Source organism: Chroicocephalus ridibundus, chromosome 18, assembly GCF_963924245.1.
Source record: "Chroicocephalus ridibundus chromosome 18, bChrRid1.1, whole genome shotgun sequence".
Classification (NCBI taxonomy): Eukaryota; Metazoa; Chordata; class Aves; order Charadriiformes; family Laridae; genus Chroicocephalus; species Chroicocephalus ridibundus.
The window spans coordinates 6,327,629-6,352,384 of NC_086301.1; the positions used below are offsets into that span (position 1 = coordinate 6,327,629).

The 24,756-nt window shown below is 45.1% G+C and overlaps 1 protein-coding gene across 2 annotated transcripts; it reads right to left on the reverse strand.

The window, feature by feature from the left end:
- Positions 1-6,362: 6,362 nt before the first annotated feature.
- Positions 6,363-24,568, reverse strand: NFRKB (nuclear factor related to kappaB binding protein). 2 transcript variants are annotated; one of them, XM_063355486.1, is made up of 26 exons: positions 24,350-24,568; positions 23,553-23,703; positions 22,912-23,113; positions 22,688-22,815; positions 21,478-21,652; positions 21,192-21,293; positions 20,511-20,584; positions 20,005-20,089; positions 19,365-19,545; positions 19,056-19,164; positions 18,455-18,581; positions 17,488-17,553; positions 16,415-16,494; positions 16,290-16,330; positions 15,845-15,902; positions 14,857-15,031; positions 14,166-14,272; positions 13,577-13,700; positions 13,076-13,155; positions 12,162-12,382; positions 11,789-12,065; positions 11,239-11,457; positions 10,056-10,841; positions 9,204-9,310; positions 8,339-8,474; positions 6,363-7,583 (listed from the first exon to the last, which is right to left on the reverse strand). In XM_063355486.1, the coding sequence occupies exons 2-26, from the start codon at positions 23,688-23,690 to the stop codon at positions 7,458-7,460; spliced, it is 3,924 nt and encodes a 1,307-aa protein (XP_063211556.1). In that variant the 5' UTR covers positions 23,691-23,703; positions 24,350-24,568; the 3' UTR covers positions 6,363-7,457. The 2 variants fall into 2 exon arrangements, with proteins under 2 accessions (XP_063211556.1, XP_063211555.1); XM_063355485.1 differs by having other exon boundaries at positions 15,845-15,905.
- Between the last annotated feature and the right edge of the window lie 188 nt (positions 24,569-24,756).

Genomic DNA, 24,756 nt, shown 5'->3' on the forward strand with positions numbered 1-24,756 from the left:
ACGGGACTCCGGAGGGAATCCAAAGCACTAGGAAGCACACCCTGGGATATAAACTTGCATCCCGGGAATATACTCTTTGCTGGGTCTTTTTCTTGAGCTCTTCCGTGGCTCGTGAAAGCAGAGAAACTCTTTTTCGCGAGCTCTGAATCAGCAACAGCCGTGTTTGCCAGCCAAACTGTAGGCACAACCGAGTGGACCGGCCTGACTGCCAGGTTTCTGGCACGGTGTATTTTGAAACCTGGCTGCGCACGCAGGCACGCCCAAGATTCAAAGGCAGTTAAGGTCCTGCCTAACTAACACACTGCGAATGCGTAAGTGTGACTTAGCCGGGGAGAGAGATGCAGACAACGCACTGGAATTGCCCATTTTCTCTTTGGTTTATTACAAACAAATAGAGCTGACCCACGGCTCACCGGCCTTGCCACCTTATTTTCCACAGAAAATAAAATTTCAGACTTTGTGTTGGCGTGACCTCGGCTGTTTACAACCACAACACAAAAGACCCAGCTTTGACTTTTCGCTTATTCCTCTTACTTCCCGTTGTCACTTTTGTCAGTGCGGAGGTCAAAGGGATGCGGCATGGGGTTTTTGCTGGTTTATAGCCCGGCTCCTACCGTGTTTCAGACAACTAATTGCCTGATGTTCTTCCAGCTATCCCTCTAGCGGGGTACGGTGAGGCTGCACATGCTGTTGACGTGCCCACCCTAAAGCAGGAAAACTGGCTGTGAACTCTCCCGCAGAGTTCAGTCTGTCAAAGGTGAGAAGCCATACGTGCTCTCCCAGACGATGCTAGTCCTCTCCGGGGTGAGGTGGCAGGCTGGATGAAACACCCTGCTGGCTGGATCAGTCCGTTCTCCACCCCAAAAGTAGGAACACTACATATAAGGTTTGTCTGGAAACTCCCCTCCTCTCAAGACAATCTATTCTAGCATCAAGGTGTCCTAATTTTCTGTGAGTTTTCATAACATACAGCCCAGATCTCCCTCACCGCACGAAAAATTGGTAAGCTCTGACTTACTTTCCCATGGCTGGTGAGATGATCCATCAGCCATGGATGCTGGGAGGGCTGGAGCCCCTCTGCTGTGGGGACAGGCTGAGAGAGGTGGGGGGGTTCAGCCTGGAGAAGAGAAGGCTCCAGGGAGACCTTCCAGCCCCTTCCAGTCCCTAAAGGGGCTCCAGGAAAGCTGGGGAGGGACTCTGGAGCAGGGAGGGGAGCCATGGGACGAGGGGGAATGGCTTTAAACTGGAAGAGGGGAGATTGAGATGAGATGTGGGGAAGAAATCGTTTGCTGTGAGGGCGGTGAGCCCCTGGCCCAGGTTGCCCAGAGAAGCTGTGGCTGCCCCATCCCTGGAGGGGTTCAAGGCCAGGCTGGACGGGGCTTGGAGCAACCTGGGCTGGTGGGAGGTGTCCCTGCCCAGAGCAGCGGGTGGGACAAGATGATCTTTAAGGTCCCTTCCAACCCTAACCATTCCATGATTCTATGGCTCTCCTACCAATTTTCCGAAGCTCAGACGGTTGTTGCTGGCTCACAAGTACTTGTGGGAAAAAGTCAGTGGCTGGGCTGAAGGAGAGCCCCCGGATTCCTTCCACCAGATGTCAGGGAGATGCTGGGAAACCTGCCTCACCTTGCAACCCATCTCAACTACTGAGAGAAGAGCACTCCTCTTGAAGAATCAGTGAGCTGGGAACAGTGGTTCCCAGCCAGTTAGTTGTTGCTCTCTGGTATGCTTGGCTTATATCATCAAAAAAGCAGGAAGAACATAAGCAGAGATTAAATCCAGCTCTAATGCACACTCTGATCCTTCTTGCTGAAATTGTAAAATCCAGGCATGTGGACACAGTCAATGAAAGCTTTTTAGCTGCAGGAAGGAGCTCCTGGGTTTGCTAACTCTGAACAGGTCCAGTACCCTTTCAGCATGTCCACGTCACTTTGACCCACCTTCGCAAGACAAGTTGAAAAATAAAAATAGAATAAATCCTATCAACCAGACACAGCTTTCTTACTACAAAGGAGTCACCCCTCCAACTGGGGGCTCTCTCTGTTGGTCACAGCTATCTAAAAACACAGACCAAGCTTTCACGTTGCCCTTCAAAGCAACAGGGTGCTATTTTTGTGACAATGAAGCACTTTGGGCTTTTGGAGAAATCCTCAGCTTTGCACATTAACACCTTCCCGCCTGCCCAGCTGTCCTAGCGCACGTTTGGAACAACAACCCGGTTAAGTTTATGATTTTTGGTAAGCCACCAGCTTCCTACGGAGAACACATACAACACTGTGACAATAAACCTCCCTCTCTGCTTTGCACCAGCTGTAAAAGCCCTTCACAGCCATTACCTCGGCCAGCCGCAGTTGGAAGGGCACTTTCAGTACAGGAACACCGTTAAACGCAAACCTCGATACAACGGCTTACCAAGTTATTGCTTATCATTTAAGCTACCCGGGCCACCCAAACAGAACTTATTTCCTTACACGAGCAAAGCGGTGCAAAGGGAGATCAGTAATTCATAAAGTTGCAGTGACTCACGGGCTTCTGACTGCCCACAGCCATAATTTCACTGTATAACAGATCACGGGAACAATTCGCACCATAGGCTGACCTTCAAGCAACTCGCTTAAGCAGCTGAAAAGTCCTCAGCGCAATTACTTTGAGTAATCGAGCGTATGTTTCTATGTATAGAAGCATATTTTCGTACGTATGTCTTGTAAATACCAAGTAGCCATTGTTTCCCCAAGCACAATCTGAAAAATTTTCCCCTGTTGCCAAAAATTCATTCAGAATGACACATGAACACGTTAAAATCACTCACTGGGTTTCAAACGATGGCAGCATCTTTGCAGGTCCTCGCTTCCAGGTCCCTGTTAACTCCTCAAGCAGCATCAGGACAACAGGTAAAACAGTGCGACCTTCAGCAGGTTTGCTCTTCTATTTTCTGGACCGTGACGGCCTTGCTCTGGGTCAGCACATACACTTATTGATGCTCCCTCCTGTATTTGGTTGGCATCTTCTGCTCGCTTTTTAAGTGTCGTTGCGAAACTGCCCAACCCTGGAAGCTCTTGAAGACCAGCGTGTTTCTGCTTTTGGTTCTGGCAGGTGAATTATTTCGCTCCAGGTCGCGCAAGCTGGAGGACAGCGAGAAAAGGTAACGTTAGAGGATACGGATGTAAGACTTACCAAGTCGGCTCGATGATTACTTCTAGACAGAAGGAAACAAATTAGTTCTTAAAATATTTACCTCTGATTTACGCAGGATGCCACATACAAGATTAATCCATGCTCAAATGGATTAGTCCACATTGGTCACTTTAAATAAGATGCGTCATCGCTAAATTAAATCATTAAAAGCCCGAATTTGAGCTACTCATCCAAAATTCCTTTTATAGCCCACAGAAAGAAATGGCTGTATCCAGAGAGTGATTCATCCTAGAAGAACCACCTGAGGGAGGTCAGATGAATCGCCCTCCGGAGGTATCAGTGGCTGCAAACGCAGCCTAGGGTGAGTAATTCGGATTTCTACATCTAGAAGTTAAGAAAGTTAAAAAAGATGAACCCAGCCTACCATCTCTGGATGGCCTAATTTCCCTTTTGCAAACTATACAGTTAATTTAGTCCCTGTTCTATCCCATCGCTCACTGGTCTGCAGTAGGGCCGGACGGTAGGGCAGGATGGGTGAAAGCGTATCCACGGTTTGCAAAAATGATCCTGTGTTTCAATACACGTTCACAAAACTCCCATTAAGTGATGATGCTAAGCTTGTATTCAGAAATCTTCATTAGCTGTAACGATGCTACCCTGAAGCTCTTATCAAAGGACACATTAGGCTACCATTGAATGATCCCTGAGGATCCCCTTTGATGTACAACACATCCCACCTACCCACATAACCATGATTCAAGTAAATCTCAGATTGAGATAAATTGGTTGCGATGGGGAAACGACAGGAGTAAACCACGTTTCCCTTCGAGCCAATTCCCACCTCGGACACAGAGCCACATTCTCCTTTCCCCACAGCTCTCCCCAGTCCACAAGAAGTCAGTTTTTAAGCGACTGAAAATTTAAGCACTTACATTTCAGCCTGCCACGCTACAGGGCTATGTGGTCGGTAATGGGCCAGAAGGGCCCTGAGGTCAGGCACCACGTACCAAACTCACGACAGGCAGGATCGGGCACAAGAGCTGAGTCTATCGCGACGTTGTTCTGGTTTCTGTGGTTCAGGTTCGCCCCATGAAAAACAAGTAGCGAGGTTTCTGTATTTACCTAAAAACTATGGCAGTGACTGCAAGGTATTTGGAGAACAAAGAACAACTGTTAAAAATACGCAGGTTGATGTCCAATTAACTATTGCTTTTGAAAAGTGGGTGTTTTTTTCAAAAAATAAAAGACTTGAAGTAACCCCAAGGTGAGTTCATTGGGTCATGAGGGCGTATATATAGAGATTTCCCCCATGATTTAAATAAAACAGAGCAGTTGTTACAGTAAAGGTTAGAAAGGCTTTAAACTGCCTGTGGCAGGTTGTGTGGTGCGCACAGTTCTTTTAAGCAACGACTACACGATATTCTCTTGCTGGAAATAAACGTCTATCCCACAGTTTTTAAGAAGTAATCAAGGCCCTTGGCTAACTCTAGTGAGCAACTCACTGTGACGAAAAACGGCTGTACTTCCATTTTTTCATTAAAAAAGGTAACGGCTAAGATGCATCAGACTGAAAGGCCCTTTGGTTTCAGGCAGGAGAAACAGATGGAAAATGGGTATAATGTCAGCATAATACTTTATTCCTCTGCACGTGTGCTCCCCTGCCCCGCTCTTACCGCAGTACTCACCCGCAACAGCTCTCGGTCACCAGAGCGAGAGGGCATAGGAGCAAACACCACCTGGCACAGAATCTAGCTTAAATATACTCTCATCCAGTCCCAGCGCACACCAAAAAAAAAACAACTCAAAGCCCCTCTCTGCCCTTCCACCCACTGTGTAGAAGTTCAAGGTTACTTATTAAAAACAAGGGCGCTCTACTTGTAGTAGCTGAAGGGTTATTTTTCAACCAGAGTGGAAGCAACTCATCCGACGGGCGGCAGCTGAACCACAGAACAGGGCGCACTCTGTTCTTGAAAGTTGGGAGTAAACATAACACTACGTAATCCTCCATGTGGGCCTTCGAAATAAGAAGCCCACATAGGGACTGATGCTCTTTCCCCAAAGATCCCAGGCTTCCAAAGCAAAAGAGAAGCGGCCCTTGAGCAAAGCAGCAACGAACACAAAGGTTGCTCACATGTTGGCCACCAGTTTAGCAAAGACGGATATGGAATAAAGGAGACGGTGTTGGCCTGAACAGCAGGACTCAAACTCAGTATCAGCAACAATCTGAGACACGCTAAACTCACGGGATTAGGTGCAGGTTTCTTGTTTTGTTAAATTTAATACTGCCACAGCCTCCTGTCTTCAGTGACAATTCACATAGTTACTCGCAAGAGGATTCACAGAAACGTAAAGGGCTTCGCACTGTAACCATCTTTCAGCACTTGATTGTAGGTTTTGACCATGAAGAACTTTATTAATTATGAGTAGAACATAGAAGGATTATCTTGATTATGTTTTGAATATAGAGGCTCTCTCATATAAGCACTACCAGGAAGTTGCTTGTTGTCTCTTTAATTTCGTATCTTAACTTCACAACTAAAAGGATTTAAGAATGCCCTTGCCTCCCTCCCAAACCGCAGCCTTTCTGCTCTCTCCTTAGTCGATAGTTAAATGTACAAGACGGGTACAAAAACTGACAAAGTAGGAGAGGTGCTCAGAAAACTTTTATCACTCCAAATTCAATTCCAGAGGCATATGAACCATATAAACCCGGTCTGGTGGGAGGCGTCCCTGCCCAGGGCAGGGGGCTTGGAACAAGATGATCTTTAAGGTCCCTTCCAACCCAAACCATTCTGATTCCGTAATTCAAATGCTTGCTTTAAAATGGTGTCCTGACGTGCCTTGCTTATTCAATGCTTGCAGCTAGCCGTTTCTTTTTTCTTACTGAAATACTCAATTTCCTCCAACCCACCCCTGAATTACTGTACAGCAAAACCGCCTGCTCCGCTCAGGTCCGGCGGTTCTGAACAGCAACACACACAGCTCCAGTCCAGCCAGCTCTGGAGAGCGCTGAACTGTACGACTTGGTGCTTTGAACAAATTATATTCAGTAGCGTGTAACTCAGAGAAAACCACGTATTTTCAAAAAAAAAAAAAAGACTACGAGAGAAACCAGGTTAAAAAGAACCATCTTACAAAGAAGACGGACAATCTATTAGCCCTTGGCAAGCCAGACAACCGTTGTACACAAAACAACAAGCTATACAAAACCGAAAGGAGACGGCAGAGAGATTTGTAAGGCTTTCTGCCCTTTTATTCTTCTTCTGGTCCAACATGTCTTCTCATCTCATTCTGAGAAAGCTTCAAGGTCACGTCAGAACAGCCACGAATTCATCTCCGGTATGTGCAAAATTCAAACAAGTTTACATGGAGAGATAAAATTGCAAAGGTAAAAACAAAACTAAAGGCCAGGATCACGGGTTAGAATACTTCTTCTGAGTCCGAGACGATAGTTTGGGTATATTTGAAAGCATATTCCAAACTTTTAAAAGAAGCTAGTCTTTTTTGACTGATAAAATGGTTTATTTGTTGAGGAAAACTAAAGGAGGATCTTCCTGGTGAACGCTTTTGTTTTCCTTTCCAGTATATTCCCATTTGCTGACAGACTTGTTCACACAGTGACTTCCTGTATCTCCTCCACTTCTCACTCTCCCCATGGTTACTAGCTTTCTTACAGCAAAAACCGTCTTGACTCTCATCCTGCCTTTGACAGAAATTTGACACGGAAGTGGTATGTGTTCAAAAGAAGTCTGAGCTCAGAGATAGGGGAGGTATTTAAAAAGTCTATAAATAGTACACTGAACGTGTTAGGGATCTACTTCCAGGCTATGTTACAAACAAACTCTGGTGTCCAAGCCATCATCCTAAGTCATACATACAAAAGTAGTGACTGCTAGACTCCAGCAAACGGAGGCATCTTCTTCAGGACTTGGAAAAGTCTGAATTACCCCTTCCAAGCAAGTTTCCCTGGTTAAGGAAGACCCAAGGTCAACTGCTTCGTCTACAACCCAAAATGCACAGACATGGTATTCGCAAAAAGCCCTTCAGATGGGAAGTGAAGAAAGAAAAGGAAGACATTTCTTAAATGATCAATGCCACAGAACTGGGCTTTACACATCTGGACTGAAACATTTTGTTTTGTACGTACAACATCTGTGGAATTTCTACCTAGACATCACAATGCTGACTCCAGACAAGCAACGTGACAGAATCCAGTCCAATCCCTAGCCATGACTGTGCTCAGGCAGTCTTGGGTGCTTGGATGGAGGATGACCACGGATTCGGGGAACTTCTTGGAAAGAGATCCATTTTCAAACCAGTGTTCATAGCTGATCTTGGGTCTGCTTTGGAGATGGAGCCGTTGTCACAACCACAGTGGAAACTGCTTTAGTAGAGCCAGACACTGTTCCCTGCTGGAGATGGGAGGCTGGTACAGTTTGAATTCGAACCTGTTTTAAACGGAAAGAAAAAATCTCAACTCATGTCAAGAACATCCTGCTGACACACTGCACCCGCATCACACTCTGAAGCACTGGTGAATTATCTGTTTCTGCTGCGAACAAAAATGCAGTTATACGAACAAGACCAAGCCCCAAAACACATCAAGAGTGAAATCTGTCACAAGAAGATCACTCCATCCACTGTTCACGTGGGATGGTGGCAAGAGATCTCGAGATTAGAGAGGAAGACAAAAAAACTAGTCTGAATAAAACCTTCATGTCAGCTGCTTTTACAAGTTTTCAGAAGAAGGACTTGGATCCATTGGATACTTCACTCCTACAGACTTGTTACTAGCAGCTCCCAATAAAGATGAATTATTTGCAATTACAGAACACTAAGTTTCCAGACAGAAAGATGGATACGCAAAGAAGCGATGCGATTTCTTTAAGAAATGTTGACCCAGAAAAGCTACAGTACAAAGCACAACAAAAAGAGCCAAGTGTATAGACACAATCCTTCAAGCAGGTGGGAACACCTCCTGAGAGGATTTTTGGTTTTATATTCATTGCACTATCAGTGCTTCAAAAACATTTAAACACTTTGGATGGGGGGGGAAGGTAAAGGAGACGACGGACTGCACATGCTTAATACAGAGACTACAGCCAAGCTGTGTACGTTTTATGGAACCCCATGTATCAAGTATAAAGTCCTCAGGAGATGCTAAGTCATAAAAAAGAAAGAATATTATTCTAGGTGCCGTTACCTGCGTGGCTTGGCCTTGCTGCTGCAGCTGCTGTAGTTGCTGTGCAGTCAGAAAACTCACTGGCTTGTTCCCAGCGATCAGTTTTGTCCCTGCTGGCATCGTAGTCAGGATGATATTTCTACCTAACCCACTGATGCTAAGGGAAGAGAATTGTTGAGAGGTTAGTACACAGCACAGCAGGCTAGGTCTTTCAGACTCACTGCAGTTACTTGTCTAATTTACGAATGATTTTAAGTTTTCCAAACAAAAACCCTGGGGCATACACAAGCGACAAGTTTATGTCAACATTTATCGCTATGATAGAGAATTACTTTATCACATGAATTAAACCCTCTAATTCTGGACCGTGCACATCACTGGGTTAGTCTGATCAGACCTGAACACCTCTCAAGGAACGCAGAAAATAGACGAGCACAGAGTGTTCTGCCTTGAAATATTAACTACGGGAGACACTACCAGAATTCACGGAAGAATAAATAAGACAACTTCAACATCTAAATGCCAGAGGATTTTTCAGTGAGGCAGTTAACGCTTCCCTAGTTTCTTTAACGGAGAGATGGCCTCAGATTACACATATTTTTAGGTATATCAGCAGGTTAATTCTTGCTCAAACAGAACTAATCTAGTAGCTGGTTTTAAGACAAGCAAAGAACATTTTTTCTTCGGTGTATTTGCTAGAACCTACACCGCAGGGCACCTAAAGAAAGATTTGATTCTCATTGCCAGACACCATATTAATTATGTTTCTTGCAGCTAATGGACCTATTAACGGACTATAAGCCTATCCCAGCCTCTGCTTGCAAGGCCCCCAGGAACCCATCGAACACAGACCCTCCTCAGCCTACTTCTGATGCAAAATACTCACTTGGCCCCAAGGTTGCCCTTGATGATGGGGGCAGTCACCACACTCTTGCCTTTCACTGGCTGGCTGATCACTGACAGAGGCACTGTTATTCGTGCTGGTAGTTTACCCTAGAGAAGTTGAAGAACACATGAGGAGCCGCGGGGAGTTCAGCAGAGAAACTGCTTGGCAACATGCAATTACCGCTCAGCTTGCTTTTTAGGAGTCCTGGGAGTAGAAACCAACAGCAGCTTTGCTGATGAAATCTGTGCTCCATTTCAGGCTCATTAAAATTCACCTCCATCTCATTCACTTCACAGCTGCCTCAGCCCTGAAAACCCGCATCATCTTTGCACCACAGTATCTCTCTGGGAAGGCTCATTGCAACCGTCCATGATTTTTATCCTTAGGAAGCTCTGGTAATGTCAGTTAGCTTATTCAACTTTCACAATACAGTTCATGATGCCTTCAGCTTTGGACATTGTATTAATTAATTTGGACATTTGTATTAAACGGGGAATTCGGTAAAAAAGTTAATTTGAGTAACAAGCGCTTCTATTTCTGACACCGTTCCAAGGGAAATTATTTCAGAGGTGTGGGGCAAGACGCTGAGCTGCACGAGGTAGGACTTTAGATAAGCAAAGTTTATTTCATTTACTCGCAACAGGAAGTAAGGGAAGACAAATCTGACTGCTTTCTGATCATTCAGCATTGAGCTACAATTCCAACATCATCAAATTACTAGCAGACCCACATTCTACGGTACTTAATTTGAGCCTCTGTGGACGTAAAGAGAAGTTTTCAGACATAAACCATCAATACATTTCAGCATTCCCCTTTCTCACCCACCTCCAGAAAAAGTTTAGCGTTACTTACTGCCTGGGATGTAGATACTACTGTGGTGCTGACGGGTACCTGCCGCACAGCAGTGGCTCCTGTGCCTATAGTTATGGGAGTCCCAGCAGCTCCCGAGGCCACAGCAACTGCTTTCGACACTGTGGCACTCATGGTTGGTAAAGAGACAGCTGAGGTATGGACTGTGCCGGGCACGCTCACTGCTGAGGAAGAGGGCGCTTGCTTAGCATGAGTAGCTACCGTAATAGTCTGCCCAGCTTTGGGCGGCATCACCCCCAGCCCCTGCACGATTCTTATAGTAGCAGCCGGCTTGGCCTCAGTGGACGCCACCGTAGTTATGGCTTTGCTCTTCTGGTCTGCCACGGTCATGCCCAGAGCAGGCATCAGCCGGAAAGCGGAGCTTGTTGGCTCTGCAGTCTTTAAGTCAGGAGTCACTTTAACCACTGTGCTTCCAGCTGGGCTGGAAGAAGCAGAAGTGGCCGTGCTTGTCTTGGCTGGAGAATCGGCAGTCTGGACAGGATTGGATGTCACGTGCAAAGTTGCAGAGATGCCCTTCCCACTACCACTGCTTCCCGCAGCTGCCGTGAAGAGGTCCTGAGTCAGTTTGACAGTAGTGACTTGTGATTTGGCCAGGGTGGCCATCATGTCCGGGGTGATACGCAGCACAGTCTGTCCCTTTGCATCTGTGGTGATAGAGGACGGGGGTAGGCGCAACACATCCTTTCCTTGGATCCGAAAATTGGTCGCCGTGAGTGGGATGCCACTTCCAGGCTGGGTCTTCATGCCGAGTTGCCCTGTTATAGCCACCTGGAAGAGACCAGAGAAACGGCTGTATCAAACCAGGATGCAGTCCAAGGCACAAAGTGAAACTTCCAACAGGATGACGTTTGGTCCCATCAGAACTGAGGGGGCGTGATGCTAGCACTCAGTGCACTACTGAAAATAGTTTTAGTTGCACATCAGATGGCGTTCCCAAAACCACATAAAGTATGAAACACTGTGGAGTTGCTTTCTTTTTCAAACAAGATGAACAAAAATGAGATCAACATCTGAAGATGGCTAATTAAACAACCTGCACTAACACATCTTTTATGGCTCACTACAGTTTTCGCTATCTTTTCACATCCACATATCACATCTGTCACAACAAACGGGAAACGACTGGATTGTGGAGCCCAGCCCCTTGTCTCTCCCCCTCTCTCACCTGCTTGATGATATTCTGGCCAGCTACATTCTGGATGACAGTGGTAGAGGAGGTGCTTGTAGCAGAACTGCCCGGGGAGCTGGTTACTGGCTTGACAGCAGGACTGGGTGCTGCAGACAGTCCTGTCACAGTGATGCCCGTCTGTCCCGTCACGGAGCTTCCTGGTCTTTGCACCTGCACTGGGCTGGTTTGAGTTTTTACCGGCAGAGTCATCACAGCCTACAGAAAGAGAGAGAGGCAGCCTATGAGCAGACTAACACAATACTGACAGACTAACAATTTACTCTTTTTGTCTTGTGCCTTATAGCTTGCAAGTTGTGTGGACTTTTTACTGTAATGCACAATTTAATGGTGCCACATAAATAGGCAATAGAGAGGAAAAAAGGAGCACTGGAGAGTATTATTTATGCACAACTGTTTCTATGCTCTTGCTCTGCAGTTACTGCATGTTCCAAGTGAGCAAGTAATCCCTGTGCACCATACCGAAATAGCACAAGGCGGCAGATTAAAAGTCAGAGCTACTCCACCATTTCCATGCAGCCAAACTCACCTGAGGAAGCACTTTGGTTTGCGTGGCTGTAGCTGGAACACGGATTTGAGGCACTGATGTCGGTTGCTGCTGCTGGGTTACCACCGGGGCTTGCTGGGACACCGCTGGGAGGCTGGACTGGGCAGTGACCACCCGGACCTGCGGCAGTCCGGAGGAGGTGGTATGACTTACCACGCGGGTGGGAGGCGGCTGCGGCCCTGGCTGTGATTGTGAACTCTGGGCTGTGGAAAGCAACGTCCCGAGCTGTGGCATGGTAGGGGAAGATACCAGAAGAACACTGTGGAAAAAGATAAAGCCGGTAGGTCAGCAAAGATGCAGAAAATGATTAAGAACCAGTGACATTCACAAGTGACGTATGAGACAGAAGAAGTACCTTTGGTTGGGTTTTGCTGGCTCCGATCCAGCACTAGATACGCTCTTGCTAACCACAGACACTGGTGGGGGTGAAATAGGCGTTGCCGGCAATGCTGGTGCAGTTGGTGTGACAGGAGTCACAGGAGTCGGTGGCATGCTGGAGTCACTAAGGCTCAGCTGACTGGGCTCTGATGTGCTGCTGGGGAGTGCTTTCACAGAACTCTCCTTGCTACTAGATTTCTGCAAAGAAACCACGTCAAGCATGAAGGTTTCATAAAAACTGGTGTTGATTGCTACCGTCTAAAGAGTGGGCTGAGCACTTTAAGCCGAGTTCTGTATGGTTATGAAAGATGCCCCGGTGCTAAATCCTGAAATCCCAGATGACTGCCTGCCCTCCTGAACTGCAGACACAAGTGGGCTGGTGCATTTGGCTGCTCCTGTTCTCAGGGAAAATTGCATCTCAGCAGTAACAGCCATTCACAACGTGCAGATTTCTACCTTAGTTAATTTGCCAACAGCAACTACTTTATTTTATACCAATTACAAAAAACAAAAGATATCCAAACCCTGACAGCTTCAGCACAGCAAGGGGGAGAGCAGAAGACATGTTCCACACACTCTGCTACAGATTAACCTCAAAACTAGACCTGAAAGACCATCTGTAGGATAGGGAGCATAAATTAATTTCCATTGACCTTTCTGCCGAGATCAACAAGGACAACAGTGGAAGCTGGGAGGAGGAAAAGTTCCTTCCTTCCTTCCCTCTTCATTTTGTGCACTGGTGCTAGACTAACACCGACAGTCATAAACATAATGAATTGGTAACTCAAACACATGGTAATTTTTATCAGCCACTATGGATGCAGAATTTATGGATTAAGTTAAGCCCATATCTCCTTCCCAATCATAAAAGTGTTGTGCAAAGAAATGTACCATTTTAGCTGGAGGTTTCGGCTTCTGCTGAAGAGCTTTCTTGGCCTTCGCTGCAGCAGCTTGAGCCTGGTGGATCCGTTCTGCAAACGCAAATTAATGGTCAGAGCTCCTGAACACAAGCAAACTGAGTTAAGAAAGAGGCCAATTCAGAACTGGAAGTTGATCTTCAGACAAGAAATCAAACATACGTTGTCGTGTAATAGTGCAAAGAAAAAACACCACGTAAAATCGGCCAAAAAGGCTGAAAATAAGACACATAAAATGTTGTGAATGTACATTCATCTGCAGTTCTTGTACACAGGATGCTGTTTTTCTAACAAGTACTTCAAACTGACACTGCTCTGTAAAACCGCATTGAAGCGTTGAGGGGCTAACATTAGCAAACTGACTAGAGAAAAAAGGTACACCGATAAATTAATGTTCATTATCCAGCTGGACTGAAGAAGTTCAAGAGATTTATAAACATGTTCAATGCTTAAGATATCACGAAGCCAGGCTTACCAAACTCTTCCTCACTCCTGTCCCGGTGCAGGTAGATCCACAATTTGCGTCCAATATCGTATTTCACACAGGGATCCTTCTCATAATGTAATCGATCCAGAGCACCACTAACAACAGTATTAACCTGAAAATTCAGAATACACAGAATTACAAGATGTCCCTGGTTGGGCTAGACAAAGGTCATGAATAGAAAAGTAATCCTATTTGGCGTAAAACCTGAGTAAGCTGCTAACAATCCAACTGGGTAAGAACTGACTGAGAGCAGATGTTGTAGCACGGGATGCTGTTTGCCCCCTTGGATTAAATGGAGCTTCTACCAAAGCTAAGAGCTCTGAAAATTGAATGTTTCTCAATCTAAAATGTGTGCAGCTACGTGACACAGTGTTAATTCTGTGGCTTTTCTAGCCATTTGTTCACCATCCGGAGTTAGGTGCAGATTTGCAGCGGCTCACTAGAGTAGAATACAGCTCTCGTTTGCTAGTCAAAGCAGCACAAAAAATTATTGGGCCTCAGCCACTGAATACTGCCCAGGTCTGTGCAGTGTATTTTAGGAGAACCTGTTTGAGGCTAGACACGACATTCAACTTACTTGAGCACTTGTAACATCGGGAGCTAGGAACTGGGAATCTTTAAGCAGCTCACAGATTTCAGCACGAGTTCCTTCTCCATTAGGAAGGCGAGCAGCAGCATCACGAACTGAAATACAAAATCAGAGGTTAAACTTCCAGCCGTAACTAGGTAGCTGTATTTGAGCATTTTAGCAGATATGTTTCTGTACGGCTCTCTTATCCCTGCTCTCGTAGCGCCTCCTTGCTCACTAAAATCTAGCCCCCATGATCCCTTGGAGATACGAGCGTGGATTATAAAGGATCATTTTAAAGTACATCAACTTTGCTGGCTTTGTGCTAGGAGTGAGGAACTTGGGGAAGAGCACTGAACCCCAGAATGACTTTGCAATACCCCAGCTTGACTGAAACCACCGCTCTTCTGTTTTCCAGTTATCCGAGCCTTAGCTTTACCCAGCCCGATGCACTCCCCTCTTTATTTCCCATTTTCTCTCAGATCAAGAGCAACCCACTTGCCTTCTTTTCTAGCTATTCCTGCTCCCAGCATTTCATCGCCTTTATTTTGTAGAATGTATTTCCTCTTTACTTATGTCATCCCAGCCTGCCCACCCTTCCCCTTTATAACGTAGATTCCTAAAGTCATTGCTTGACTTTAGCAAGTCTATTGTAAAGCCGCCTTCTATTTTAAAAAAATTTTTTTGGTCATCACCTTACCGAGGGACAAGATGGTGACATAAGCTGGTCGGTCTGAGCGCAGGAGAGAATGCTCTCGGGCTTTGTTTAATGAGGTTTCCTTGTCAAACACCCCCTTCACAGGACCAACAACCGACTCAAAGCCATGCATACGGAACGTGAAAGCTTTGTGGGGCTGGCTGTAACGGTAACGTTCCTGTATTTGGAAACAAGAGGATGAATTTAGCAGGAAACATATAGAGCAAAGTCTTAAAGCTTGTGCTACATTTATATTGTAATATAAGTTATTACCATTCTGTAGAGAATTTTTCTTTTTAAAGGCTCAAATTCTGCTGTACGAACTTATTTTGGATCAAGACAAGCACAAATTACTTCAAGTACAATACAAAGCACCACCTAACCGAAGTGTGCACGTCCAATACATTAGAGTCATTGTTAAGCAGCTGCACAGACTAGGGAGGTGCCAGCGACACATCTTCTGTGCAGCAAACACCCCTTCCCCCAGCAACAAGAAGCCTTTTCTTCCTCTAATCTCCTCTAATCTGGAGAAAGAGAGATTTCCAAAATTTAACCCGGATATTCACACACACAGCACATGTACCCAAGGAGAAGAATCGTCATCGTGTTTACCCTCTAATACACGCTTACATCTACTACAGACAACACAACTAATTGTATGGGTGCACTTATTGCCACTTGTCTTCTGCTTGTACTCACACGTGCCCAAAAAATATAGACAGGAGTCATCCATTGGCACTACAAATTTCAATTAATTTTGCCCAATACCCATTGGAAATACAGGTGCTTTTGAAGTAAGCAGCTCGGCTGCATTGTTAGCATGTTTTACGTAAGGCCAAGATACCTACTTCGAGGCAGAAGAAACACAATAACTCTTTACGTTAACAAAGTTTGTGTAGAGTATAAAACTAACATCCCATACAAATTCTCTTCTTTTAGTGGCCAACTGTTTCAACATGTGCATTTAAAATTAAGATGATTCTCCTCTTACCTGCTCCTGAAACACACGTTTCTCCTCTCCAGTGCTAGGTCGGACTACATAGTCAGTTCTTCTGAAACAAAGGTCACCATCAGTTCAGAGCAACAAGCAGCCCACAATCCCAAAGAACATCCCAAAGGATTAGTCACCTCGTTCTTCTGAACAAATTCTGAAAGCACTTATGGTAATATAAATAAGGCCTGTAGAGACGTTAAAATGTGCTCTACACACTACCTGAACATAAGCAAGGACTGTAAATAACCGAGTTATCACAATGTAACTTGGGGAAAAATCAACTGACTTGGTGTAAAATCAGACTAGCAAGTTCCCTCCTGCCCCACTATGTGAAATCTTCTTATTTTAAGCAACCAGCCATTCAGATCCAGAGGTGCAAGGACCAAACTTCATAGCGTCAGCATGCACTGCAGAAACTTTCAAGCGGTATTTATGTACTCACACTCTGGGGATTGGTGTGGCATCTGAGCTGTCTTCATTTTCCTATTGAAAAACAGAGAAATGTCAATGTTGTATATAACTCAGGCAGGTTTTGTGCTGTTAGGGGGTGATTTTTTTCTGACTCACTTTGAAAAAAGTCTGGTCTTTGGTCTCCAACCAGAGCTGAAACAGTGCTGCCAGTTCCTTCTCATGATCTTGGCAAGAACCTAGTCCAAGAAATCAGGGAAAATAAGAAAGAGAAGTCTTTTATTTGTTATGAAGCTGGCTGCTTGTACTTTCCAGTCATCTCCTACTCCCTTCCCACCCCTATGCATCACCAATCACAAGGCATTTTCCACACTTCACAGATGCTCCGATTTCAATACTTGAACACGTCCAGACTTCGAAAAGTGCTAAAGCTTAGTTATTCTCCTGAGTTGGTGACAAAGGATGGTGCTTCAACCCCTGGCATAGCAGGCAAGATACTGTTTGAAACACAGCCACCTGATATTTGCAGATGATTCCTGCTCTCCAAAGTAATCCCAGCCACTGAGTCCATGAGCAGAAGCATGTGCCCACCTAACCTCCACCAAAGACTGTGAAAGGGACCACAGGAATAGCCTCCTGACTCCAAATCTCTGCCAGTTTAAGCCTACAAAGATAATCACTAGAATCACTATAGCTAAGAATGGAAAATTCTGCCTTGTAGCTAAAGGAACGAACATAAACACAAAACATCTGTCATTCACTCAGTACGAGCCTATGAACCTAGACACGTTTATTACTAATTTGCTCTTTGGTTCCCACTTTTAAAAATGAGAATAGTACCGCTTTGCTCCACAGAGAAGCTTAATTCATTTATAATGGTAATAACTAATAACGACTCTGAATAATCAGAAGGTATGCTCTACAGAAGGAAACATATGAAGTTGTTCAGACAGATTTGAAGGGTGACATAAACACGGTTAGGCCAGCAACACGGGGAAATAAAGCCCAGTGCCTTTCCTCACTTATTCTTTGTCTGCTGCTGATACTAAAGCCTTGTGAAAACCTGGAATGTAAAACACATCTTTGCTCAGCTAAAAGAAAAGGCCTAACCAATGAATTAACGGCTCTACTTGTCTTTCTCTCTGGGCTGCAGCAAGCTGAAAAGTCCAGTCCTGGAGAAAAGAAACACCCTTTACTATAGCAGAAATCACAGAAGAGCACAAGATACTCACCAAGCAATTTCCACTGCTGAGTTTTCTCCTTGAATTCAACGAAAGGTGAGAAGCTGGAAGGAACATCTACAATGAAAAATGTGCATCTCAGAGACGTCATACAATTGTCCAACTGCCCAAATCCTACTGTTGTAACGCAAGCTGTTGAGTTAGACTCACAATGACAGATAAAGCGTTTTAAGTCATTATGTAAGTGCATCTCTGAATATATACTTGCCCAAAGGGAAAGTAAGCATCTCAGAGTAACAGTGCCAGAACAGAACAGGATAACGAGTCTTTCATCTAGGGGCTGTCAGATGAGATCCCGTTCATGCAGTGAGGCAACAGGAACTGTTACGGTACTGTGACTATTTCTGGGCTCATGGGAAGTGAATTTGGGATTTACAGTATTCACCAGCATTACAGAGAACATTAAGTATCCGTGCTGCAAAGGCCACTACAATCCATGCTGTCTCTCACTTTAAAACTTCCACTAAGCAAATGAGAACCACAGAATAATTTAGTTTGAAAGGAACATTTGAAGTTTAGCTGGTCCAAGCCCCAGGTCAAAGCTGGGCCAACTTCACGTTTCCAGTGGATTGCTCAGGGCATCATCTAGTTTAGTTTTTATTATCTCCGAAGACAACCACAACATCTTCGCATCGGGAAGAGGTTAATTTCTTCCTGCTACAAACATCCCGCCTGAAGCGCACGATCTGAAACAGGAGAAACTGCCTGTCTAGAGGCAATTTCACACGCATTTTCACATACTCAGGAATCAAGCTGGGTCTTATCTACTTATCTATATGCAAAACAAGTCTACCGCAATCAAGAAATGTAAGCCAGAAAGCCTATCACAGAAACGCTGTCGGCAATACAATGATTTATGGTAGTGATGAATTACAAGTTGATTCGAGCTACAATATAAACCAGCGCCGATTAGAACTGAGGTACCAGCATCACTAGTATTTTTGAGAGCCATTCTTACCTCTGCTGTCACCTGTCAAGTACTGCAAGGCGGGTAAAACCAGTTCAGACCAATTAGGGGCAAAGGAGAACCAGTTATTGAGCGCGCTGGCAGGAGAAGACTGCCAATCTAGAACTTTATCTTCAAGCTGAAGAGGAAAAAGAAATATTCTGTTAAAGATCTCACGCTTTAATCAATGACTGTTTTAACAGAAAACAAAACAGCCAAATACATCCAGGGGACATGATTTTTATGCATATAAAAAAAAATCACCTGACTTTTTCAAGTAACCGTAACATGGTATTTCAGACAACAGGCACCAAAAAGGGGTAAAAACTTCCCCAACTTCTCTGCCCTTAATATATAGAATATATCTAACCATAATCTAAAGAACAGGTATGGAAAGACTTACAGATTCAACTGACTAAATTTATGAAACATTAAAAACACAATGTACTACGCACTCCCAAAGGGTTTCACTTCTTTAAGATGTAATCTACACCTTAATTTAATTTACGGCAGGACAACTCTGGAGAAAAATCACTATTACATAGCTATAAGCCCCTCTATCCCCTAATTTTGTTTTCTACAAAGATTCCTAGATAAGTGGGTGACTTCTTACCACAGAGAGAGTAGCAGGTCCTTCCAGAAACAGGATCTCCAAAAGAAGGAAAAAGAAGCTGGAAGATATTTCATTTATTCCAAGGCATGGCTTCATCTCTTCAAGAGGTCTTCAAATGAAAGAGAACACAAGCAGAATAAGTTCCCCGAGTAAATATTCACCTTCCTATACAAAGATGAACGGCACACATTTCACACACCCCAAGCTGCACATAACCAAAGCCTGCAAAAGTCCCACAAAAATCTGAGCTGCAACATCAGTCTCTCTCTCCATGCGTGCAAAGTATTTGGGGTCCTTTGGAGCACTTACTCCTCTTTGACAGATGACAGAGGGATGGGGGAATGATCCTGAGACATTGATGGGATTCCATCTGCATTGCCAAGAGAGTCAGCCAAGTCTTCCGCCTCGGATTTAATAACCTTCAGCTTTTTTTTCTTCTTATCTTCCTTTTCCTTCACCTTTTTCTTGAGGGTTGCAAGGTCGAATAAGGCTTTAGATATGATAAAGGTAAGGAGAAGAATGAGTACAACTTGTCATATTTCATTGAGAATCATACACTACCTACATCTTTGAACATATATTCAGGAATGTGGGTAGCGTGCACTCATTCACCGCCAGTTCATTCCATCCTCCCTGTCATTCCCATGAAATCTTATTTTCCCCCTCGATGCACTGTTTTAATAGAAAACCTCTAGTTTTTAAAGCCAAGGTATATGAAATTGGAAAGGCAAACGTAACTGCTTAGAGCAGAAACACAAATTAACTTTCAATTAGCTGGAAGCACCTTCAGTGGAAACTGGCGTTGTCTGTGAGCAACTGAAACGGAACAACTCGCAGCTCCGTGAAGAGCAAAAGGATACAACAATCCACCAAGATCACCTTCACCCTTAGCTTTTCACACACACGGGATATTCATGCTGTGCACAAGTATTGTGTCCAAGTCACTGACCTGCTAAGGAACCTTTCCTGCCAGCATTTACTCGAGTCATAATGTCCTCAAGAGTCAGGTCTGTCGTCACTAGATCAGGATGGTCCTACAGAGGACAATGGAATAAAAATTAAAATTGTCAAAGGACAAAGTGTTAAGATAGCAACACGGCTACAGAAGATAGCCAAGTACTGAAATGCCCCAAACTTATCCTGGATCAGCTTATAAAGTTATTTACTGCAATGAAAGTAGGGAAGTCTTCTAACCCTGAAATCCCAAATTTTGTCTCTCCAAAACACATCACTGAAATCAAAAAATCCTTCTAAACAGGTAAGCGTAAACAGGAGTTGCATGTACACGCTGACAATTAAATACAGGTTACGACAAAGCGGGGGCTGAAGGGTGGCTGCACACAAAAAAACAGCCATCATTTTGTCACCCAGAAATACCCTGAACTTTACAGCTAACAGATAAAAGACTAATAGTTAAAGTCCAGTCCCACCCCCAAAGACTTCTTGACATCTTACAGGTTGACGTTTTCGTTTCTCATGGTGCTTCTTCAACATCATCTTCAAATCACTTTCCCCAAGTTCTATCTTGTCTGCAATGAAAAAACATTCAGAGATTATTTGCACAGTTTTCCATTATTGTTACTTTACAGACTTCTTTGAATGCCATTTGCTATCCACTCCCTCTTTCAACAATCTCCACATTTCAATAACTAAATTTTCCTTATTTGAATTTCATCCTTTTAATCAATCGATTTATTTTCAATACTTTCTTCCTTGGGTCATCAGATTTCATTGCTGATGCAAGTATGGAAGTGAAGAGAAGTGAGAACCAGCTGTGCTGCAGAAAGGGTTTGCAGACTTTATTATAGTAACCTTAGGAGGGATTCCCTCGGCACAAACACCAAAATATTTCGAACAGGACTATGCTAATGCTTCAACCGTTAAAGGCAAATTATAACAGAGAAATCAGTACCTGTACACAAACCGTAGGCCCTTGTGTTAAAATACTAGCCTTCCAAGGAGAGAAAGATTAAATAAACTGGGAAAAGAGCCAAGTGTTTTGGAGACTGCAAAAACGAAGCATTACGAGATTTCCTATCAAACAACAGATTTTCAAACTGATTTCTCACAGGGTCTCAAAGTAATTCTCACCCCTAAATCCATACCATCCATACCAGCCCCTAGTTCGGTTCTCACCTGCTGTCTTCATGTCCAAGGTTGACAACGTGGGGATCACTCTCAGGGGAACCGGTGGACTTGGACAACGTGCTGGAGAACTTGGAGGCCAGGAGCTTAGATCTAAAATAAACAGAGAAATAAGTTTATTTCTGCAAGACCAAGCACCAACGCATATAATTCTATTCCCCCGTGTTCGTTAGAGCACAGCCAACAAAACTAGAATCTAGTTCCCATTCTTCTATCAAAGACACTGTCCCTTAAAAATTAGTCTTTCTCCATTCACACCTCGAGTGTTTAGTATTACCTTCTTCATCAGAAGACAAGGTGGTATCTCCGCACTCCTCTTTCACTTCCCTCAGAATCTTCAAGTAGCGCCGATGTGTCCGTCTGTCTCGTTCTTCTGTGTCATACGTCGGTGGGAAGTGCTTTCTCCTGAGGGTCATGTCAGGGCCTCCTTTCCGAGCTAAATCCAGCAAGTGCTGGAAGATGAGACAGGTGTGACATTAGCTATCTCAGCTATAGCTCTGAACAGATAAGCTCAACTCACATACTTTCAGCAAGCTTAATGTTTGGGGCTGGTGTGGTAAGCACCTCAGTTTTTATAAGGTAACCCTTACAAAGTGTCACTACCTGACATATAAGCCATTTCAAAACCAGCATTCTTTATACCACCAGGTAAAGTGAGGGCAAAGCAAGGAGGGATCTAGTAGGAAATTTCTGCACTTTTATCTCCACGTACAGTATCTCACCGTCATTTTATATGGACTGTCAAGAGGAACCTAACCATTGATCTGAGATCAGTTTGTTCATTTTCCGTGCCACATACATAACACAAGCTGTCTCTTTTGAAGAAAACATTTTACCCCTTAAGGCTATAGAGGAAATAACTTCCTACACACTTCCATATTCTTTTTCCCATATCACCACAAGGGCTTTTACAAAGACAGACGTTCGTCTTCATCCGTACGTCCCATATGTTTCAATGACTAGAAATAAATGAGCAAGTGTCTACGATGTCTACGATGAAGAGATTTCAGTTGGCAGCAATCAGCTGACGACAGCATCCATAGAGGAAGACTTCATCAGGAATTTACAAGCAGCAGAATAGGAGGTTTTTATCTATTTTTTTCTATACCAGTCCCCAGTGAAGATGGGTAATTCATAGAGCTAAATATTTAGCATCCTTACTTGTTTCACAGTGACAGAAACGGTAGAAAACGAGGGCAAAATGACTTGTGAATAGGACAGTAAGGTGTAAAGGGGCAAATGCAGGACGCAGGGGGCACGGAAAAAAGCCACTACGCACGAGATTCAAAACCTGAAATTTGCAAACATCATGATGTTTCTAGTGTTCTTGTATCATAGAGGCCACTGGAAAACCAGAAACGCAGCATTCATTAAAAGAAAGACCTCCAAGAACTGTAAATGCACAAATACCAAGAGCCTTTTTTGTAAAGACAATCTATTCCTTACAGAACACGAGAAAGGGACGACCGCACCCTGAAGACACTCACATTGCGGGAAGCGAGGATCTGCTTGAGCAGTCGGTAGAAGTACTGCTGCTGAGAGCTCAGGTAGCGCTTGTACTGGGACTTAAAACAGAGCTGCCGGTATTTCACGACTTCAGGATTAAAGTGCCCATCTGTAAGAAAGAGGTAAAAAACACTTGAGTTTTCATCAACTGCTAGTTGAGAACTTCAACCCTGAAAATACACAGAAGTTTATTACGCTCACTGACCTCGGAAGAGTTTCTGGGCGATGTGCAGTGGATTTCCAAAACGGAAGTTTTCGCCACTGAACAACGCAGAGATGAGTTTGTTCTGATGCTCTCGGTTGTTTTCAGGAAAGTGAGGCAGGAATTTTTTTAGGTGGTCTTGCTGTGCATCCGTCAGCACCTCCTGCCACGTAGACAGGCTGACAACGTCGAAGAAGATCTCAGGCTAAAGAAAGCAAAAACAATAATGCAGAAAATGCATCCGTGCCCTTAAAAATCTTCTAGCCCTTAAGGCTTTCTGCGGTTAAATGACACAAGACAAGAGACTGTCTCACACCAAACGCAGAAAACAATAGAGCGGAAAGAGGAAAGGTAAGGAAATTAACGATGCCACTAGCAACAAGACAATAAATTCAAAACTTGTAACAAAGAAATCTTGCTTAAAGGCAATTTTAGAATAAGAGAGATTGTTATGTAGAAAAAGATCATAACAGAATGGTTTTAAAAGACATTTTCCCCGAGATTAATCAAAGCCCTGTCTGACATCTCCAGGAGAGTCAGGAACATTCCCCCACTCTTCACTTTGCTCTGCAAGCCCCACAAGGGGAGTTAAACACACCGTTTATCAAGGCTCTGAAAAGGTAAAGCATCTTGGCGCTACTCACGTCCTCCAGCAGGTCCTCAGGCAGGCTGACCCTGGTGGTACCCAGCATGCAGTCCTCCATGATGCCGTGTGTGCCATTCCCTTCCCCGCAGGGCCCCAGCTCCAGGGGGTCCGTCAGCATGTGATCCAGAGAGTCCATCCTTCACCCTCTCCTGAACAACGGCAGCAAAACTCTCAACCGACAAAAATCCCAAACCCAGGTACGTCCCCGGCCAAGGAATGATTGAGCTGATGGGGCTCTGAGCAACCTGATCTAGTGGAAGATGTCCCTGCTCACGGGACACTGGACCAGATGACCTTTGAAGGTCCCTTCCCACCCAAACCATTCTATGAGTTGATGAAGTCGTCGTTTAAACGCAAGCCATGGAATCGGGACGTGAGATATATAAAATATTGCAGTGTCGATTTACTGTTTGTTTGCAACCCAGAGGAATGCCAGACAGCGTGTACCATGCCCCGGCGCTGGCAGACTGGACCTGGTCACCCTGCACAGGTGACCCCTCTTTGCTTTGCTTCCCAACAGAGACAAACACCACGAAAACCTGCAGCTAAATGCTGGAAGCGGCTTGTAACGTGCAAAACCGAACGGCGGGTCTAAGGTGGGATTTCTCCCAGGCTCACGTTGCAGCTATGACTGGGCCAAGAGCCCCGCTCCCCTCACCAACAGCTCCAGGCTGAGCGGAAAACGCACGAACCGCGCCGAATAAACCAACAGCGAACAAACCAAACCTTTAAAACAGCGTCGGAGAGTAAGAAAACACGGGGGGGGGGGGGGGGGGGGGGAAGCGCGTTTCATACCCGCTACGCTGGCTCTGGGCGTGACAGCAGCGGCTCCCCGCCGGTGGAGGCGGAGGCAGCCCGAGCTCCCCCCGGGAGCGCTGGTTCTTTACCCCGGGGGGTCGGGGCGGGTCCCCTCAGCCCGGGTCGGTCCCCTCAGCCGCGGCGGCGACCGTTGGGCCGCGGGGGCGGGAAGCCCCCGCACGCGGCCCGCACCGGAAGGCGGAAGGCGGCGGCTGCGCGCTGGGACGGGCCCCTCCGCGCCTGCGCCGTGGCCCTCAGGGAGGCGGCGGACGCCATTGCCCGCCCGGAGGCGGCGACCGGCCCCCCCCCGGCGTCCCGCCCCAACCCAAACGTTTCTCCTCGTCGCGACCGAGCCCACCGCGACAAGCGACCTTTATAACCCCAGCGCCGTCTCACTCACCCGC